General features: G+C 33.8%; 2 protein-coding genes across 2 annotated transcripts; both read right to left on the minus strand.

Moving 5' to 3' along the window:
* Nucleotides 1–1,911: 1,911 nt before the first annotated feature.
* LOC102627998 (probable methyltransferase PMT8) lies at nucleotides 1,912–7,512 on the minus strand. Its single transcript, XM_006489653.4, has 8 exons — nucleotides 7,223–7,512; nucleotides 5,750–6,207; nucleotides 5,426–5,590; nucleotides 5,073–5,255; nucleotides 4,248–4,842; nucleotides 3,369–3,481; nucleotides 3,020–3,240; nucleotides 1,912–2,598 (listed from the first exon to the last, which is right to left on the minus strand). Exons 2-8 carry the CDS (start codon nucleotides 5,999–6,001, stop codon nucleotides 2,274–2,276), a joined length of 1,854 nt encoding a protein of 617 aa, XP_006489716.2. The 5' UTR covers nucleotides 6,002–6,207; nucleotides 7,223–7,512; the 3' UTR covers nucleotides 1,912–2,273.
* An 8,304-nt stretch (nucleotides 7,513–15,816) lies between these two features.
* Nucleotides 15,817–17,394, minus strand: LOC102628291 (protein LIGHT-DEPENDENT SHORT HYPOCOTYLS 4). The gene has a single exon (XM_006489654.3). The coding sequence runs from the start codon at nucleotides 16,654–16,656 to the stop codon at nucleotides 16,039–16,041; it is 618 nt and encodes a 205-aa protein (XP_006489717.2). The 5' UTR covers nucleotides 16,657–17,394; the 3' UTR covers nucleotides 15,817–16,038.
* Nucleotides 17,395–21,137: the final 3,743 nt, after the last annotated feature.

Raw genomic sequence — 21,137 nt, forward strand, 5'->3', positions numbered from 1 at the left:
GTTCCCTTAGAAGTAGGGCATAATGGGGGACCATATTTTAAGTCATTTGGATCATTGGATGTGCATCAATTCAAAATTAAAGAAGGAAAAAAGCTATGTGAAAGCTGTAGACATCAGTGTGTCACATCACGCCCCACCTTGTTAGTTATTACAATTGCTTGTCAAACAATGCATCATTACACTAGCTAGTTCAAAAAAAAAAAAAAAAAAAAAAAAGTTCCATGTGATGCCGCTTTTTTTTGGGTCTAAAAACCACTTTTGCTTGCTAAATGAACAGCAATTAGAGGCCTAATGCTTAAGTATTTTACTTTTGCTTAGTAAAACACGATTATAACTAATTAATCAAAAAAATGACAGAAGAGAATAATCGAGTTTATCACTCTCGGTGGTATGACAGCAACTAAGTCAAAAATTTGTTCAGTTGCATCTTCTAAATAAATTGATTTACTTTGCTTTAGTTTGTTTTATTCAAATGAGACCAATGGCTACAGAACACAATGAGGGAGGGAGCCCAAAGGTTGCAGCTTTTAATGTCACACACACACACAACACACAACACACACAGAACACAATGTGTGTGTGTGTGTGTGTGTGTTGAAGGCAATGGATTTTGAGGGGTCCAATGTGTACCAATGAAGCGGGGGAATTCAAATAAAAAAGCATGATACATGTCGGCAATTATAGTATAGACCAAAATGATATAGTGAATAAATTCGACCCCTAATAAGGGGTGCAACTATGGGTTGACCACATAAACCGATATATTTAGCATAGATAAAAATGGTTCTCCCATTATATGGTGAGTAATTGCACGTTTCGTGTGATTCTGTAATACTTCGTGAATGGTGTTAATACTTTAAATTAATAAGACAACATCATATGACAGTGTCGCAATCATAATATGAGTATTGTTACCTACTAAATCATTCCTCTTACATATAGATAGCATTAAAGAGAGAATCTATGAGCGATAAGTTGAGACACAAGCAAATGGGGGAAAGTGAGGTGAGAGAGAGTATGTGTTGTAATGGCAATTAGAGATGAGGGCATTTCATGTGCTTTGTGGCATCCATGTTGTGTATTTATTTCTAATGTGCCGTCGGCATGTCGGCTTGTTTGACAAACAAATATCATAAGGGCAATGACTGTGTGAAGCCCATGCCATTTCCCATGTTACCAAAAAGAAAATAAAAATTAACAATAAAGTTATACTACTTGATTAGTTGATTTACAATTTTTGTGGTATAATTTTGTAACAAACAAGTCAATTAAAAACAATGTCCATTGAATACGTAAAAGATAAGGGTCTAAGATTAGTATGAATTATTATTAGCATTAATTATTAAAGATAACAGCAATGCTCTTCATATAAAATGTGAATCCGATTTTCAAGGTGTTAAATAAAGACTCAATATTGGTATTAAAGATTAATCTTAACAGTTTCTAAGCAACAAGTTTCGGCGTGCAATTTTCTCATAAATTATTGAGAGCTTATATAGAAGAGTTGCATGAAATTTGCAAGCCCTTATACAAATTGTACAAAAATGTTTACATTGTACAATAGCTTATTAATTTCACATCACTCGTTGAGAAAAAAGAGAAGTGTTTAAATATTTACAAACAATGAAACGACAAGTCAAACCTTAACTCAACAATGTGAGATGCAATTGAAGTTCTCACCCTACAATTCTTATAACTTTGTGAAGAGCCATATAATTTTTAATCCACGGGCCATAACTACCGTAAAAATAGAATCACTAGACATCAAGAAAAGCTTGAAAACCTCCAAACTTCATTATATTTGCCGAGCACTTTGAAATTCATGCTCTCAAGATTAAGCAGAAACACGACAATTACAAGCAGAGAAAAGGACGCATATGCTAATATACAATCTCTAAAGAAGAAGATTCATTCATAAACAACTTGGAATTCATTTATAAATGACTTGCAAAGTTTGAAGACATATTTTTAACTTTGCTTCAGCTGCAACAGTTAAGATGGATTATTAAATATCAGCTGAAGTATCTTCTGTAAAAGCTTTAAATGAAGGAAAGAGGAAAAACAAAAAAAATTGAAGAATAGCCTATAGATGCTGACAGTTCCTGGCTTATCAAACTAAATCGTTACAAGGCGAAGGGGGGAAAAAATTTAAACATCAATTAATGCTACAAATGAAACTGTTTACTGCTTCGCTGCTCGGGATGTGCTTCATAATCCCTTGGAGGCTGTGGAGAATACAAAGGGAAACAGGCAAAGTACAAGCTGTATGGTTTCTATTCAGTGTCCCTGAGGCTTTCGCTTGTCAGCCAAATCTTCTTCTGGACGATAAACACAACTTCATCTCCATCCTGATCTGAATCTGAACTGGCATCGGCAGTTGTGGCCACTGATTCCCAATTCAAAGCACGTAAATACTTCTTTACAAAGTCTACCACTGATTGTTTGTCCCTGATGATAACAAAACCAGTAGGCCTAAGAATGCGATCCATCTCAAGCAACAGATCCTCACCACTGCAACCTCTTTTCTCAATATCGGAGAAGACAGTCCAAGCATGGAGTAAATCATATGTCCGGGGGTATGTTGAATAAGCTTCACACCTGAGAAAATAATCGATCCAATAAATCACAATCGGAAACTTACCACACCCTAATTCGATCTGAGTTCCAATTTTTCCAATCATTTTTGGGATGAAGATTTCTAGGAGAGCTAAAAGGTGAAAGACAAATGAATACGATCATCACCAATCTAATTTCAGTCAAACAGGCCTACTAGTCAAGCTGGAAACATATATGACCAAAGCAGCAAGGCTAGCTTGAATTTGAAGTGATTCTACTAACAATAAAAGGTCATCTCATCTAATTGACTCATGAGAAACACGGACACCGCAAGTGAAATACAATGCAAGGACTTTGGTGGAAAATAAATTTTTCTTTTCTCCAGGCCAGAGTAAAAAAGTATAATAAGATTAGTCTGAAAATGCCAATAGCCAGTTATATTATAGTCAGTTTTTGTGCTTACCAGTTATGAATGCTGCCAATCAGGCCTCTGTCATATATCAGCTTCAGAGTGTTCGGTCCATCCTCAGGCACAACACTCATCACCCAAACATCTTTCTCCTTTAGAGCCGCAGCAAATGACCCCAAGTGTGCCTTCATGTCCATCAAGTTCCTTAGAGAATTGGATTGAATCTTTGGACTCAAGAGATTCCAATAACTATCCACTCTATTTCGCCACGATTCCTGCATCACACCAGCAAAATTTTAGCAATGTCCTGGAGTTTATGATTGCTACAAACAAGATCCAACACATGCACAGGCAAACTAAACTACAACAAATCACACACACAAAAGAAACTGAGTTTAATTACCGTGTCCTTTTCAAACATTTCACTTGAATAACCAAAATCAGCAAGTCGAGGAGAAGGGGCAGTCAATCTAGCTGGCCAAGGAGCCAATCCACTTCCCCTAGCTTTCTGGTCATCTGACAGAAACCAAGAAGATTATTAGTCAGCATGTAATTCTTACCTTAAAACTTTGCCACTCAAACTGGGATTCAGAAACCCAAGCACAACAAATTAATGAAAAAGCCAAAAGCAGATAAGAAGTTAACAAAATCACTGGCATAAATCGCATATATAAATTCAATGACTTTCAATATACGGCAGTTAAACTAATGGTGAAGGATATAAATGGAAGGATATAAATGGAAGAATATTGTACAGAATTTATAATGTTCTTGTACTGATAATATATAAAATGTATCAAGATTTAAAAGCATCTAATTTGTGGTAATAGATGATTTAACTGGAAAGATCTCTTAAAGTAGCATATCAGGTCTTAAAACCAAAACTTGCTGACATCATGGTTGGGTAGATTGATTTTTAGTTTACTTTATATGATAAAAAGAACACAAAAAAGAAATAAAGATTTAAGGGAGGAAACATCAAAAACTGATTTTCTAATCTCTAGGTGGTCTATGTAAAATTTCCCCACTGTTGTGTCTAAATTATTAGCATTCAAAGTAAAAACTATAATTTTCACCCCTTTCTTTCAGAAATGCACGCCTATTGTTCCTACACATTCAATTAAACTATAATCTCTGTTCGGTCCTGTTTTCAGGGGGGTGGATTGGCATAAGGAAAATTAATCAGCTTAAAAGAAGCTTAAATTGTATTGTTTCAAAACAACGTCATTGATATCAAAAACATAGACAGAGACAAAAGCAACAGAAAAGAAAGGATACTCACGGTCAGAGTATGGCGTAATGCAAGCTTCCATTTGGACACCATATACTGCATCCGGATCATCATCAGAGTGACAGAGAGGAGGAAGAGTCCCAGGTGCTCTTGCCATATAGCAGTCATTATTTAGAGGTTTTTGCCAAACAACAGTTTGGTTTCTCTTTGCAGCTATTCTCCAACACATGCGTTCAACAAGGGCACTCATCTCTTTCCATATCCTCAGATCCTCTTCATCTTGTGCATAAGCTTCAGGAGATGAGTAGGCGAAATAGCCCCCTGGTCTGAGTAACCTATCTAGTTCAAGAAGAAGAATGCCATCCCTTTGGAGCCAATCAATCCTACAACGAGAACAGTGAGCAAGCTCAAAAGATCTGCTTGGGTAAGGGAGCCTCTTTGTTCCCAGAACACCAAGATATGCAGGAATTCCCCTTTCAAGGGCGAACTGGATTTGGTTTTGGTGCACATCATTTGGTGCCAAAGACATGGTTATGACATCAGATGAAAGAAGATAAGCTCCAAAACTAGCAACTCCACATCCAACATCAAGAACTGTTCGCAACCTTCCTTCATTGTTTATATTGTCATTGGAAAAATTGAGCATCTGCCAATTAAAACCACAGATGTATTTAGTGATCTATGCAGCAGAAGAAGGTTTAAGAAGATCCACGGAATCTAAATAGCATAAATTCCTGAACAGTAGTAAAGACAATGCACAAAAGAGAGAACACCACAGAAATGAGATGCCAGAAGATACAAGAAGCCCACAACTCCATTGTCCCGGGATTCATGGAGTTAGTAAAGAGATTTAGGATCGAAGAAAAGCATACTTACGTTAGCAATTGAAGCAATATACTTATCAGCTCCATAGTGGAAATGTGTGCCTCCTCCAGGGAATATAATCTTTTCACCTTTGACAACCATCCAATTCTGATCAGACTTCTCATGTGCAAGGTGAGTATGAGGTATGTTTGCTTTCCATACTTCATCTCTACTTTTTGGCCACTTAATTGGGACCTGAACCATTACATGAACATGCAACAGTTGATAATGAGTAAAACCTCACTCTTTATCTACCACAACAGAGAAATATATACTATATCTGCTCATAATATGACAGCCACAACGCAATTTTTTTTCAGAAAAAGGTCAATGAATGCTGAGAATCAGCTTCATTATATTCTCACCTTGTACCCAGATGGAGGAGGAATTAAGCAGTTAAACCTCCTCTCGGGAGGAGGACAGTGACGTTCATAGTGCTCCATCAGAGACAAGTCCAGCTTCAATCTCATTTGATATATGAGATTCCTGTCTAAGCAGGGAATTAATTCTGAATGCCTATCATCACAGACCTTCAAATAAATAGCAGAAAAATAAAACCATCACTAAATCAAATCAAATTGAGGTAGGAAAAGCATAAAAGTTGGAAGAAGCATGGACTTAGAGATCATAGAGCAGCAAGAAAGAATAACAAGGCAGAGGTACAGATGAGCTCAGCAGTTTAAACTTACAGGGAAACTCTTTGGTACAACATCATCCTCAACATCTCCAAATTTTGAAGCTTCATCTTGCTTTCCATCATTATCGTCCTCCCCACCCAAGTAGGATGACCCAAGTTTTCTCAAAGATTTTCCATATTCTAAAGCTGATGAACCACGGTTTGAAGATCCGCAATATGCATATAGAAAACCAATAAAGATTGCAACAACAAACACAGATGTAATTAAACGCTTCTTTTGGCCTCCATCAGGTCTTCCCCTCATCTTTAATTTATATTTGAAATCTTCAAGCAGTGTCTTCAATTTTACTCAGAGCAATACGATATCACAATGTGGATCTCATTACACTAAAATCACTGAGCTTCAGATTCAATATCCAAATAATCCCTTTGTGTTTACCACCTCAAGAATACAAACACTTGAAGATCTATCAGACAGGAATGCACCAGTGATCAGACAAACCGAACAACCTGTAATTCCCAGAAGTTAGCTTAAGTTGTGTACATATGCATACAACAGAAAGTCCAGACAAAATCCAGATATTTTATCAAGACATGAGATCCTTAAAGCTGAAGAAGGTTCAACCTTATAAATTAAATAATTGAAATGCGACACATCACATCCAAGTTCTTGAAATTCTCAAAAGTCAACGATGTAACACTCCCCAAAACCAACAAACAATAACAGCTTAATGCATGATTAGGGCATCGAGGGCAAAACATTATTGGATCCCAACAATCAAGCTGTTGGAAAGAAACATTTCAACAGTCAGACCGCTACTGATTTCAAAATCTGACTACGTCAAGTCTTCAACAATGGAAGCATGGCTATTAAAACGAAATATCAAGCCCAAACTAAATTAAAAATATATATATGTGTAAACTAATTAACATGCTTAATGGCAGACAACTGTTAAAGATTAGTTTCATTTAACATATAATAATAGGTCCAGAAGAAAGAAGCAGAAGCTTGTATGACAAGAAATGAATGGATGTGCCAAGTCAAAAGCCATAAAGATAACATTTCATAAATTAAAGAACAAGCAATAAATGTTCAATGATGTGAAACACCTGCAGCTAACAAGCTTAATCATCAAGCAAGCAATGAAAAAGATTGGATCCAAGAAAGTTGACAACAAAAATGAAACTTGAAAGAAGAACTATCTCCCATAGTGGTGAGTTAACCAACTCAATGAACATAAATCTCACGGATCTATATCAAAAATCCCAATCAGCAACTTCATACCGCATCCAACTCCAAACTCAATCAAGAATCCACAAACTTGACACACATTCAAGAAAATTTCAATCCCAAATCACAGTTAAACTCAACAACAACTTCAACCTATGTCAAAACTAACAAAGATAATGCAACCCAAATCAGATCGCAGTAAAGATTCAATCTTTAAACTAAAACACAGAAACAAAAGCTCAAAAAATGAATAAATAAATGAACAAACAAACACAAAAAGAGGAAAGAGCTTACTGGGTATCAAAATTTCAATGAAATAACGAAATGGATGGAGGGGATCTGACACAAAATGCAATAGCCACGGCTGCTGACGCTGCTGCTGCTGCTGCTCCCTGCACAAAGAGATAGATGTAGAGAGCGTGAGGACTAGATCTTGGGCGATTGCTTTTTCTGCTTATATATATCTAGACAGCACAGCCAGACACACACTTGACTCGAAGAGTAAGCGTGTGCCTGTTCTCTGTGTGCGCGTACAGCACTCTTGCTGTTACGACGGGCAAAGGCTGTTAAAAAATAATAATAATAATAATCTCCAAGATCTATCTGCAACTTGCTCGATTCAATTCAATAAATGAAGGAGCCTTTCGTTAAGTTCTGTTAAACTAACAGTAGTTATTAATTAATTACTTATTTATCTAAATTTGGTTATTAGTGTTGTTTAGGGAGTGGTGATGATAAATTAGCTAGTTATTTTTATCAATATTATTAAATGCTTTAATTGTTTTTAATTATGAGGGATCGCAATCTAATTGATAATGCCCCCCACTCAAATTTATTCGGAAATTTAAATAAAATGTAGATGTGAATTCTTTGCCGTTATTTTCTTGTCGGTCGCATTTTAATAATTGATGACAAAAGTATCTATTTTTTTTTTTTTTACTGTGTGGGGTCACGTGATTAAGATGGGAGGTTATTTTTTTTTCTTTTTTTGGGTGATTGTGGTATTAAATAATTGATAGAAAGAATTAATGAAGTGGCAAGATTGACATAAAAGGCAATGGCGGATTTGGAAAGACACGTGCCCTTGCCCCCGTCTTTTCGCTGATAAAGCATTATAGAAATGGGTGATTTACAGTAAAGTCCTGAATGTTTGCTTAAAATTAAATAAAGCGCTGGTGTAAGAAATTTCATCATTTAAATCCTTCTTATTTCTGTTTTTGGTCAGATAAATCCGTTGACTGGGATTGATCGTCACTCTTTTTTACAACATAAGGACAGAATTGAACTTCTTCATCAAAAGTTAAATTTTTTTTTTAATATTATATATAAACAATTCATATCTTACATGCATGTAAGATACATCTCCCTCACATGAACAGTGCATGTGTGAGACTCACATATTATTTATGTGAGAAAAATATATCTTACATGCATGTAAGATAGGAAAATCCTTATATATATATATATATATATATATATATATATATATATATATATACACCATATAATTAATTTTAAATATACAACTGTAGCTCTTAGTATAGAAAATTATTCCCACAATCATTAACAAAACTTGAATCTTTTACTCTAAAGTCAACAGAAAGAGATGTCAACCAATCCAATGTGAAATTATTCATAAAAACTTCAAAATTCAAATGCCACTATGTGATATTTCTACTTTTTAGGGGGTTGTTCGAAAAAGACACCCAAATAGGATATCCAAAAACTAAATCTTCACTCATGAAAAGAGAAATCCAAAGAGTCGGCCATGCCACCTTGCTTTCAAACAAGAATAATAAATGAGAAGCAGCATCTCCACTAAGACATCACGCCGCTCTCATTTTAATTACATGTTGCAGCTTGCATCTTCTTATTAATAATAATATATAATATATATATATATATGTATGCATGTATGTATACAAAGTCTTATTATTTATATATAAGATTTGGAATCAACGTGAAAGCTTATTATATTTATACAAACAATATATATATATTGGACAGAATGTGTTGATTTTGTTTAAGGGTGGGAATAACTGAACCAAACCAAAAAATTTTTTCATCTAGTCCATTTTTTGGTAGTTTCGTTTGATTTTTTTCTTTAAAAAAAATCAAATATTGCAGTTAAATTTTTGGTTCAAAATTTTAAATCCAGACACTGAACTTAAAAAATAATTTTTAAATTAAAGTATTGCGATGTGAGGTTTAGGGTTTGGTTGGATCGAATTAGACCCAAAAAAAATTAGTTCGGTTCAGTATTTTATAAGTAAAAATATCAAATTAATTAATACCCAAACTGAACCAAATAGAAATATCCAAATTGGTTTTTTTTAAATTTTCTAACCGAAATAAATAAAAAAATTAAAAAACTGAGCGAAATCGGATCCAACTGAACTGAATTGAACCGGTGGCCACCCCTAAATTTCTAAATGAATATACAGCAGTCACACTTTAGTTTGGAAATTCAAGAGACAGTTTTGAGTGGTCTTTGGGCCTTGGATTTGGGATCAACGGGCCACTGGTTGTTCCAATCATGGGTTACTAAGTGCACCCAAGCCTGTTTTGGTGATATGGAGTAGAGGAATTCGAACCCTACCTTTTTATCTCCTTTTAAACTCAATGCACTCTCGGTTGGATCATTAAACTAACAGTGTATTGAGACATCAGTTTGAATCTCTTAAGTTAAAAATTATTTGTCACGTAACAATGAATCGAATCAGACCTTTAAACCATAATCCACAGCGATATCAAACGAAGCCATCAGGTAGGATTTCTTGGGCGTCTAAAGTTTTTTTTTTCCGTGACATTCGTTTCTGGGCTGCACTAGAAAAGGCTCAAGCCCAATAAACACATCACAGAGTTGGAATGGGCTGGTTCTTACCTTCAACAAACGAGGTATGGAGCGTATTAATAGGACCCGGAACTTGCCACTCGAAAGTCACATGTGAACAACGTAAACCATTATTTATTTTATTTGTTGCATACTATGGAAAGGTAATCTTAGACTTTTTTTTTTTTTTGAATTTTGTTATATAGAGATCGTTACTGACATTACATAAGATATTACAATTAATATTTATAATCATACTACACAATTGGGACCATTGCCATACATTAATACACTGAAGCACTTGTCTAGATACTTTAAACCCTCTTTAATATTCGAGAGGTGCCTACTTCACTCACATTTCGTAAGGGAGAGACTGTCTCCACTCAATTATATTGATAATTGAGGAATTACTAAAACTAACCTCCATAAAGCTGTTATGGAAGCTCAAACCCTTGCATTTAACATTTTAAATGCAAAACTTCTCCCATTAGACCAAAGATCCATTGGTGGAATTTGAGACTTAATATTACAACCTAAAGACCTACCGAGGATAAACCAAAAATTGACACAAATTAAGAGCAAAGAAGAGAACTCATATCTAAAGAGATATCTTTCTACATTATACATATATTTAAGAGAGCAATATTATTGGAGAAAAGTACAAAGAATTCAAACGAACTCAATACGATGACTTTTGTTTGTATTTAAAAATTATTATATTTTTAATTTAGTCTGATGAAAATTATATTTCTTTTTATATTCATGTGAGGGAGAATTGAACCACATATATCTTATTTTTATGTTAAAATTTTTATAAATTAAATTAATTAATCCAAGATGTCAAGTTCTTGAATTAAACATTTAAGTATTTATTAATGGACTTTTTGTAGACCATGTTTGATATTAAGGTATTATAATTTTTAAGATATAGTTATTATTAAAAAAATTAGTGATGCATAATAAATATAATTTTTAAATAATAATTTTAATAAATATATTTATGAATTTTTTATTGTTTTGATGTATAAACGTGAGATTCATACAATAAAATATTTCAGCACCGTAGATTCACGGTTGCTCCACCACGACACGGCCATCTCCTGACAGGAGGCGGTGTTAAATCAGCACCGAAAAGAAGGGTCGAGTGAGTGAGTGACAGACATGAAAACAAATCAGCACTGACAAGGACAAGACAAGTTAAGCCACGTCTAGTCACGCATCAACAGATACCGCGACCCATCGGACGGCCGAGATCGACACACGTGGCGGTAGGCGAGAGGGGAGATCATGGAATTGACCGGATTAAAAGGGGGATCCCATATCATCATCGGTAAAAACTAGGAGACATGAGTGACAGCAGAGCACGTGGGCAGACGAAAATTCAATTCAGTGTTTCAAATATGAAAGGACCATATTTTTGAAACCGTGGGTCTGTCTGCGGGGACGCGAAGTGACGTGAGTGGGGTTTTTTTTTTTTTTTTTTTTTGTGTTTTGTAATTCTCGTACCCTTTTGTTATTTTTAGCATCTTTATATGTAGACTATCACCCTTTTGCCTCTTTTTAAAGTCTTTTAATTTTTTTTTTCTTTCTATTACCACCCATGAATAAATGGTGCAACGTGAGAAATTTTAGAATATATTTATTGTATTATAATTAATTAATATATGCATGATATATATAATTGAGTTTAATACAACCATTATTTATATGATAGTTTACAAAATAAATACACACATGTCATGACATTATTTATTGTTGTATGACTGATACGATACGACCGATGTATTCTAAAATTTCTCATGCAATAGATACACATAGACTTTATTTTTCCATTACCGAAAATCCTACAAATAATCATTTATGTTTTCTTCGCACCTAGTTCAAATTCTTTCTATCATCTATATAAATTTTGGTAATAATTATTTTGAAAATATTTCAGTGTGGAACACTTTTTCATAATCGGACAATCAAAAATAATAAATAATAAATAATTATATTTTTTTTTTATCTATTGGTAATTATATAATTAAGAGTGAAAATGATACTAAATTAAACTCTCAAGATTTTGTTCCCATAAATATATAATTGGACAATCATATATTCAGAATTGAACAGTTAAACTTGTTTGGTTTAGAAATGTAATACATTCATATCACATTTCGCTAGCGAATCCCATTTATTGACATGGAGAATGAAGAATTTTTTAATCGTGGAGATGCCGTTGTCGACTTTTGAAACACTAAAATCTAAGTCTTAATTAGCTCGTGGGTCTGAATACATAGGAAAATGAGTGCAGCAATGCAGCTAGCTAGCTAGAGCTAGGCGTTGAATTGTGTAAGGTCGTAGCTTAAGAAATTTAAATTTATTTTACTGGCGGCCAAGCAACACGACCGGACAAACAATCTTTGTTACATTTTTTTCAAAAGGATTCGAATTCGATTACATTGGAATTGCTATAAGATTGATGGAGTACTCTTTCATAGACCACACCTTCAAAGTGATAACGTATTTTTTTACTATTTATTAGTTTGATTAAATAGTACTAAAAAAATATTCGGCCTTAAGAGTAATCCAACACAACCATTGCCTTTTCTAAAATTAATCTACATGGCTACAATTGTAAAGAACAATCAATATCAAATATATGGACCCATAAATTTTCACCAATATCTCGACTCATGAGATATAACGCATGAAATTGCTTTTTTTTTTTTTTTTTCTGTAAACTAGACTTGCATCTTAAGTTAGAGTAATAATACAGCTACAAACTCTTGTACAAACTTATTTTGTACAAACTGATGTGGCATGATAAGATTGGTTAAATTAAATATCACTTGGCCCATATGATTTTTTTTATTAATTTATATTTTCATTCAACCAATGAATTAATGCTACGTCAGTTTGTACAAAATAAGTTTGTACAAGAGTTTGTGGCTGTATCATTACTCCTTAAGTTATCTTAAGTGTTATATTTGAGCCCATTTTAACCTAAATGAATGGTTTAGTTTCCATTTCCATGAAAAATAAATCAATATCAGATATGATTCGTCAGTTTTGCTTTCACATGCATGCAACTTTTGGAATTTTGGTGGCAGCGGCAGCAGCAGCATTATTCTTATCATTCAACATAACAAAACCATTTTTACTATTTTGTGGCTTTAAATGCTTAATTATTCTCAGTTTCTTTAACCGGCTGATTTTATAATTATTCGGTACAAGTAATTAAGGTCTTTGAATGACCACTATTAATTATGACCAGGGGTCTTGCAAGGAGAAGACAGAAGAAGAGATTATTAACCTTAATTAACTTGATCGTGTTAGCCATGAGGGAAAGCTTGAGGAGAAATCAATTTATTACTTAATTATCTAGTGAAAAGCATATATCCTCAAGCAATAAATTAAATTGGTGACAATGTCCAAATTAGTCGTAGAGATAGTAATATTTACTAATTTTTTTTTTCTCTTTTATATATAAATGTAATGTTTCATAAAACAATAAGATTATATATAGGTGGCCTAAGAAGACATTTTAAAGTTTAATTTAAAAAAGTATATTCATGTTGTTAGAACCAATTCAAGCTTCGAATAGCATCAAGCTGAATCCCACCAAAAAAAAATAAAATTAATGCTTGTCAAAAGAGATAAAAAAATCATACAACAGGCATACTAGATCACCCAAATTGATGATGACATTCTAAATCAGATATTAATTTTAGCCAAAAAGGCCAAAAAAAACTAAAATAAAAGTCAAATTAAGATGGTGAAGATTAGTTATGTATTAAAAGCTTAAAAATGATTGAATAATCTCTTTTTAATTTTATAGATATTTTCAAGTCGTTTTAACACTTCTAAATAATACATAAGCACTATATTGAATGTGTAGCTAAAAGTAGAAGATTTTCCACGTCTAGCCTGTAATCTAATTTCTCTCTTAGGTGCAAATTAGCTCCTATAAATTAGTTTTCTAGACGTTTTCAATTCAACCTATAGTTCAAATAAAAGCGTATATAAGTTGGTCAAGCTAATAAATTTTGCATGTGCAATCAAATAAAAGTAATTTCGACTTCTGTTCAAACAAGAGGGCATCCTATGACACATTATTTCAACAAGATTCGCCCTTGATTTCTTAATCTAATTGGGGACATACCTATACAAGCAACTAAATGAGGACGCATAAAACAACATATGATGCACAATATAAATGGAAACCAAAAAGCAATAAATTAAAGCATCTTCAGCTAGCTCATTATAAGCAGAATTTGAAGGAAGCTGGATATCAAAACATATTCCATTCTCTATAGAATCTAATTTACTTGTTGCCCACATTTGCCTTTTTCCCAAGTAAAGGGAAAAGAATAAATATTAAACCACATGCTAGATCAATTATAATTTCTTTGCATCCAAGAACTTGATGATTTTATTCATAATGCTAGGATGATTCTATAATAATTATTTGCTAAGGAAGATGAAAAGGAAGGTCCAGTAGCATCAACGCGTCCCTATCAAAATCTTAAATTGTTGATATGTTTTGACAACAAAAAAATGATAAAATAATAGCCTATTGTAATAGAGATTCAAATATAATTGATAGGTGTATGCCCACTTCCAATAAGAAGCATTATAAAATTTCAAGGCATCATAAAAATTTGATTTATTTGTTATTACATTAAGAGATTTGGAAACATCTATTGATGTAATCATAAATGAAATAGATCCTCAATTATTTGACATGTAGTGGTAGCTATAATATCTTTGCACTATAGCTACACCCACTCACCTTATTGGGAAAATAATTAATCAAAATATTACTTGGAAAAAAAAATCATTTTTAGTATCTAAATTTAATTGATTAGAGTAATTAATCCTTTTCAATCAAACAAACAAAGCTCAAAGATCAATCCATTTCTTATATTTTATGAAAATAAATACAGAATAAGAAGGAAAAACACAATGAAGAGATGATTTCAAGAGAACATTCAACTTAAACAATCAATCAAAGAGTATATCAATCCCTTCAAAGGTTTTTGACCATAAACACATTTTCAAAACCAACCCAGTCGGAAGATATTGTAAACAATTCTCTCTTTGATGGAGTTTATACAATATATAGGCGCCAAGACGGAAGGGGGGGGGGGGGCAAAAAAAAAAAAGGCTCGCATAAGAATGGAAAACAAAATATACGAGTCAATAATAATCAGCCAGGCATGGGAAGCATGAACCATTAATATATTTGTTGGAGGGTTAATTGTTGGCCACAATATTAATTGTCGTGCAAATATTGCCTGTTAAATCACAAATAACATTTATATCCTGTAATCCCAAATAATAATTTAAATAATTAATTATTTAAACAAATTTATGATCTTGTACGGATATAGTAGGACTGGCTTTGCTTGTTTGATCTTCCCAGAACTAACCTAATGCGCTTAGTAGAAAACTTAGAGGAGGCCACTGAATATATAACTAGCCAGGGTGTTCACGAAGTGGTGATATGTACATGACACTCCCAATTATTCAATGCATTTGATAATATATCACCTCTTTGGGGGAACATTGGAGACTGAAGTGACACAATGGAGAAATGAGATGATAACAATATTGTTCATTCAAGACAAAGCCCCATCCTACGGCTAGCTAAACACACAACTGCCATCCATAGATGGACTCACTCAACAAAGAAGGAAATTTATAATTAAAGAAACTGCATTGATCTACCTTAAGATACTACTCAGTACTGTTAGGTCAAAATTTGATAATGGGTTATTTACTTTCTTCTATTTCTTCACCCAAGATATAACTGTAGAAGCAAGCTTAAAGCCAATATGTAGTGACAAGATCAGGCAAAACAAGAAAAGGAAAGAAAACATGAATGATACTAAAAATAAACAAATTTGCAGTGAGTAACAAATCTGCAGAGATTTGTTGATTCTTGCAGACTCCATATTTTGAATGACCTATTATTCTATACTATACTATAATATAATATAATATAATATAATATAATATAAGAAATTAAATCAAAATCAACGGAAGAAGAAAAAGAGGGGGGAAAACAGACACACAACATGATCCGCGAAATCTATTAAATGGTCATCAGCATCATAAATCACTACATACATTAACAATACCACAGCTTCTATCACGAACAATAATCCAGTTTTAAAGCTAATACTTAATTAAATAATAAAGGTAATTAAACTTAAAAGACACATACATACCCATATATAAAGATGGATCTTTTATTAAAAACCTCCATTTTTCATCTCTTCTCGTCTGATCATGCAGTTGCATTAGGAGGTGTTGGCTGAGGCTGAGGTTGAGGCTGTTGTGGTGGGCGCTTGCGCTTCTTCTTCTCGTAGCTGATACCTCTGGCTTTAGCCTGAGAGTCACGAACTTCACGGAGGTAAAGCCTGACAGCGCGGGCGCCAAAGGGGTTGGCCTCTGGCTTCCCACCATGCTCTTCGAAGGCAGCTCGGAGTCGGCCGATGAGGGCATCGAGGCTGCCCCACGCCTGCCGGAGCGGGCAGGGACAAGGTGCCGGCGGGTTCGGGTGGCCGAAGAAAGGGCAGAGCTGCGTGTGCACTTTCGTCTTCCCAAACTGGTCCAGGTACCGCAGGAACTCCAGCACGTGGGCCCCGCTGCACCGCTCCAGCGACAGTGGCGGCCTGTGGTTCCGGAGGTACTGCCCGAACGTGTTCCAGTCCCTCCGCTTCTGGTTCTCATACCGACTTAGGGTTGTTGTCGATGATGACGGTGAGGGTGATGACGTGGCGGCAGCTACTGCACCAGCGGCGCCGGAACTGGTGGTGATTGTGAGGGTCGCTGTAGGAGTACAGCTGGGTGTGTTATTTGAGATACCAATGAACTCGTGATGATGAATTGATGATGAATCCATTTTTTTTTTCTGGGGTTAGTACTTAGTAGCTGAAGATAATGGATTTTTCTTCCCCTAATAAGGGTTTCGTTTTGTTGACGATAATCAAAATGATCAAGAAAGTGGGCTAGCTAGCAGCCGATGAAACCGTTGATGAGACAGAGCAAGATACTGTTGACTGTTGAGGTGTTTGATGAATCAATCAGTAGTGGCATGGGAAAGCAAGAAGAAGAAGAAGAAAGGATTTGAGAATATATAGAGAAGAGTTAAGTGAGCGCAACAAGAATTAGGTTCTTTACGAAATAAGTTTTAGAGATGTGAAGTGTTGAGTGAGGATCAATATGCACAATGATACCACATAAGTTTTTTTGTTCTGATATCTGATATCACTGCTGCTGCAAAAGCTTTCTTGGGATTCATTCAATAATGCCATGAAAGAGAGAGAGAGAGAGAGAGAGAGAGAGAGAGAGAGAGATTTATTTTGCTTGGGAGGAGATGATGATGAGGATATTAGATTGTGCTTGTGTATAAATATATATATTCTATCTATAGGAAGCGCAAACAAATGGGTAATACTGGTATGGCAAGCTAGCTAGCTAGCTACAAGTTTCCTTTTTCTTTTTCTTTAAAATAAAAAAAAAAACGCATTTGATGAATCTTTGTTTTTGATGAATCCTAGAAAATCTTGAAAGGCTTATGATGTTGGTGGTGGTGGGCTTTATTGGTTAGCTTTTGTGTTTAGGGCTAGCTTCCGAAAAAGGGGGAAGCAACTCAGTTCCTTCTAGTCCTAAATATACACAAACACACAAAGGGTATACTCTTTAACTAAGCATAGTTAGTGAAAGAGTAAGTAATTGGGTAAGTGAAGAGAAAATAAGTTAGGGCTTTTTATGGTAGTAAAAGAACACTAGGCTATCAGGCAATAAATTCCAGGGGTCAGCAGTCAAACTATTCTTCTTTCAATAATTATAGTCCCTGTGTTTGGCAGGTGCACAAAAACAGAAAAAAAAATCAAGAAATATTTTTTTCGACTATTTAATTTACTCCTCCGGTCACCAGATTTTGTTGTCCGGACTTTGTCGGTTTCAGCTAGGGATCTCAAATTGTATTACTCTATCATACATATATTAAAGTTTTAATTTGATAAAAATTCGATCACCGTGATTTATGATTATAACCCTTTAACTTTGTTGTTGCATTAGATAATCCATTGCAATAAACAATAATGCAAATTAACCTGGTGATTTGCGCATAGCAACTACAAGCTACAGTGGGAATATTTCTTTTGTTTCTTTCCATAACACTCCGTTTCTAGATTCAACCCCTCCAATTAGAGAATAACTAGAATACATCTGTTGTATTACAACTAATTAATACATGCATGATATGTGTAATTGAATTTAATTCAACCACCACTTGCATAATAGTTTAAAAAATAAATGCACACATGTCATGACATCATTTATGACTGACATGGTACAACAGATGTATTCTAAAATTTATCCTCCAATTAATGCTACGATAGCAGATTTTATAGAGATATTTATTGTTTGCATCTTGAAAATCTTCCGAATATGAAGTCAGAAAATTCTAAATATAAAAGAAACTAAGAAAGCTATGCCATAAGTCCATAACACATCAAAACAACAAGAAGGTTGGATAAATATACATACATATATACTTATTCGGTATATGTGTGCGTGTATATATATAAGTATATTGTATTTATTGATTTCTCAAATATACCTAACTTACGTTTTTTGTAGACATATTTAATGGTAGCATCCTATTGTCCATTTTCGTCTGAATGATTAAGCATCATGGTAGCTAGTGCTTGGAGCTAATTTTCAAACGTCAAACTCAACCAGCAGAAATTAAAGCATTCCTCTAGTACAAATGTTTTTCATATGATAATTAACTAGAATAATCTAACAGTTCTAATGTTATAATCACGTTTATCAAAACTTTCGTCGCATATTTTAAAAACTTTATTAAAATTCTCAACATGTGTACTATATTTTAAGTTTTTAAGGTATTGAGAAAATTTTATTAAACATGTAGCTGATCATGTGTTCTCAAGTTGAACTAGAATGTTTCACTTAGAAATGAGTTTGGTAAATCTTAATTGTTGTTTAATTGCTAAATCTATATGATCTTGTAAATCTCTGATGTGCGTTACACGCAATGACTCTAATTAAGCGGCTGTTTGTTTTTTTATTTTATTTTATTTTATCGAACATTAAATATGCTTTACTTTGAGTTATTTAGTTGTTTCATACAAAATTGAGATCTTCCTATTAATTGGAGTACTATATTCTATCATTTACCCTCTTGGTGCTAATTCGTGTATATTCATGTAGAAAAACTATAAGTACATATTAATTTACAATTAACTTGTATAACAAAGCCACAAATGTTTTGCAAATGGCCACAAGTTTATATTTCCTAGGTTTCTTGTTGCGTTCATGAACATAATAAAAAGTGTCGCATCTCGCAATCAGTATACTGTTAGACGATCTGATTTTATTAAATTGACTGTTTGACAATGTAACGGTATCAGATTTTATGATAACTATTTTTTGGAAGAATTATTGAAGGTGGTGAACGTGAATGGAGACGCAGACGCTGGGTGAGTGAGGCATTATTGGTGGGTTTTTGACTCCCATCAGCAGCAATTTGGCAATTAGTTTTCAAGTGGAAGAACATGGCAACTACCCATTTGCGACGAAAGTTGGAGGTCGACGTGCTTTGAGGTGATGGATGGAGACAGGGATAAAGTTAGCTGTATAATTTGGTTAAATTTGTGAAGGAATAACATGATTTTGTTTCCTTCAACTTCAGCTTCAGCTTTTTTTTCTTTCTTTCTTTTTTTTTTGCCCTTTTTGTTTTTTTTGGGAGGCATTTGCAAATTGCAATTGCCATTGATTGACAACTCCATTTATGAAACTACCGAATTACCCTTCGACCAATCACTGATGACAGTCCCATTCAAACACGCCTTTTATTTTATTTTTTTCTTGTACATTTCCACCCTGAATTGAAGCATGGATGCGTCCATCAAGCCACTGTTCCTCTGGTCTGGAAACAGTGCGCCTGGCTACAAAATTTCGCACTGCCGATGCCAAACAGCAGGTGCTTGAACTGACTTTAACTTGTTAATTATATTATTTTCAACTTTTGTTTTGTTTTGTTTTGTTTTTTTTCTTCTTTTTCTTTTCTTGAGAATTAGGTTAATGTCGTGCTCCAAACACCTGTCTGTGATAAGCAAAGTTCTTGTACAGTGGCGATCTGATTACATATCAAGAATAATTGCGTTATTTTCATTAAATTCTGATATTTTTCCTAATGCTTTGGGCTCTTTTTCTTTCACTGGGTACTGAAACTGTTTAATTTCAAAAGTTAATTAAAAAATGGAGGACTCTCTTACGTTTATACCATATCAACTCTGATAATATGGAAATGTAGAAACTTATGTTTTTAATCTATAGCAACTATTCTCGGTCAATAATGGATGTTTTGTTCTTTTTAATAGGTCCTTTGTCACTTGAAAATATTGTACAAGACATGAATGTACGCTAATGTATAAGTTTGACTCTAATATCATATATGGCACTCCATGTGCCTACTTATATTTGTACATCTTATAAATTTTGTAGGGTTGCTTATATATAAATTTGACATACTCAAATTTTTATTCTCTTACCTTAACCAAATAACTATTCGTGTAATATTTTTTCAATATATCAACTCACAATTACAGATTAGTTCAAGAGTTGAATATTATCCTAGGCATATTTATTTGATCTAAGATTTACTCTTAACTAATTTGAGACAATATCTCCAATCGGCGTGCCGCATTTTTGCCTTGTGTATATTTAGTCAATCATTTGATAATAAATCAACACTTGATAAGAATTGAATGAACAAAGAAATATTTGGAAATTGAGAGAATACCTTTCCAAATTGAAAGAGATTATTTTCGCAGACCGAAAGACTTTTGACAATTTCTAAAGAAATGGTCTCCAAGTTTATAAAAATTTTGAAGAAGGCTAATCTCGAATATTATCAACATTGTCCCAAAGTCCTTTGATTAATTTTCGACCAAAACACGTCAGATGTAACAATAATTAAACCCATAGAAAGAAAGCTAATGTTGTATTGTGTTATGCCACATATTTTAGTCAATAATTCCCCGGACCAACCGACAATTCATCCTAAATATAGTAACCTTGCACTGGCACCAAACAAATGCTACAAAATTGTAATGATGTGATGTGCATATAATTTACTGTGATCAAATAAAATGGGCGTATTGATCAATATATTTCATCAATTAATGCTGGGAAAATCAGATGGCAAATTGCGAAATCTATATCATAATTTTCTATCTTACATGACATAATTGTCTTTTTTGACTAATTGTTTCACTTCACAGTAATTAATAAAAGGCTTTTGTTATGTTACATAATCATGTAACATACATGATTATGTAGCAGCCGTTA

This window comes from Citrus sinensis, chromosome 1 (genome assembly GCF_022201045.2).
Source record: "Citrus sinensis cultivar Valencia sweet orange chromosome 1, DVS_A1.0, whole genome shotgun sequence".
NCBI classification, from domain to species: Eukaryota; Viridiplantae; Streptophyta; class Magnoliopsida; order Sapindales; family Rutaceae; genus Citrus; species Citrus sinensis.

Bases quoted from the DNA above. Each gene is read 5' to 3' on its own strand.
- LOC102627998 (XM_006489653.4), bottom strand. From the start codon at position 6,001: ATGAGGGGAAGACCTGATGGAGGCCAAAAGAAGCGTTTAATTACATCT. The intron at 5,256-5,425 runs GTGAGAATATAA...GTAATGGTTCAG, and splicing joins CTCCTCCATCTGGGTACAAG to GTCCCAATTAAGTGGCCAAA. The intron at 3,241-3,368 runs GTAATTAAACTC...GGTGTGATGCAG, and splicing joins AAATGTTTGAAAAGGACACG to GAATCGTGGCGAAATAGAGT.
- LOC102628291 (XM_006489654.3), bottom strand. From the start codon at position 16,656: ATGGATTCATCATCAATTCATCATCACGAGTTCATTGGTATCTCAAAT.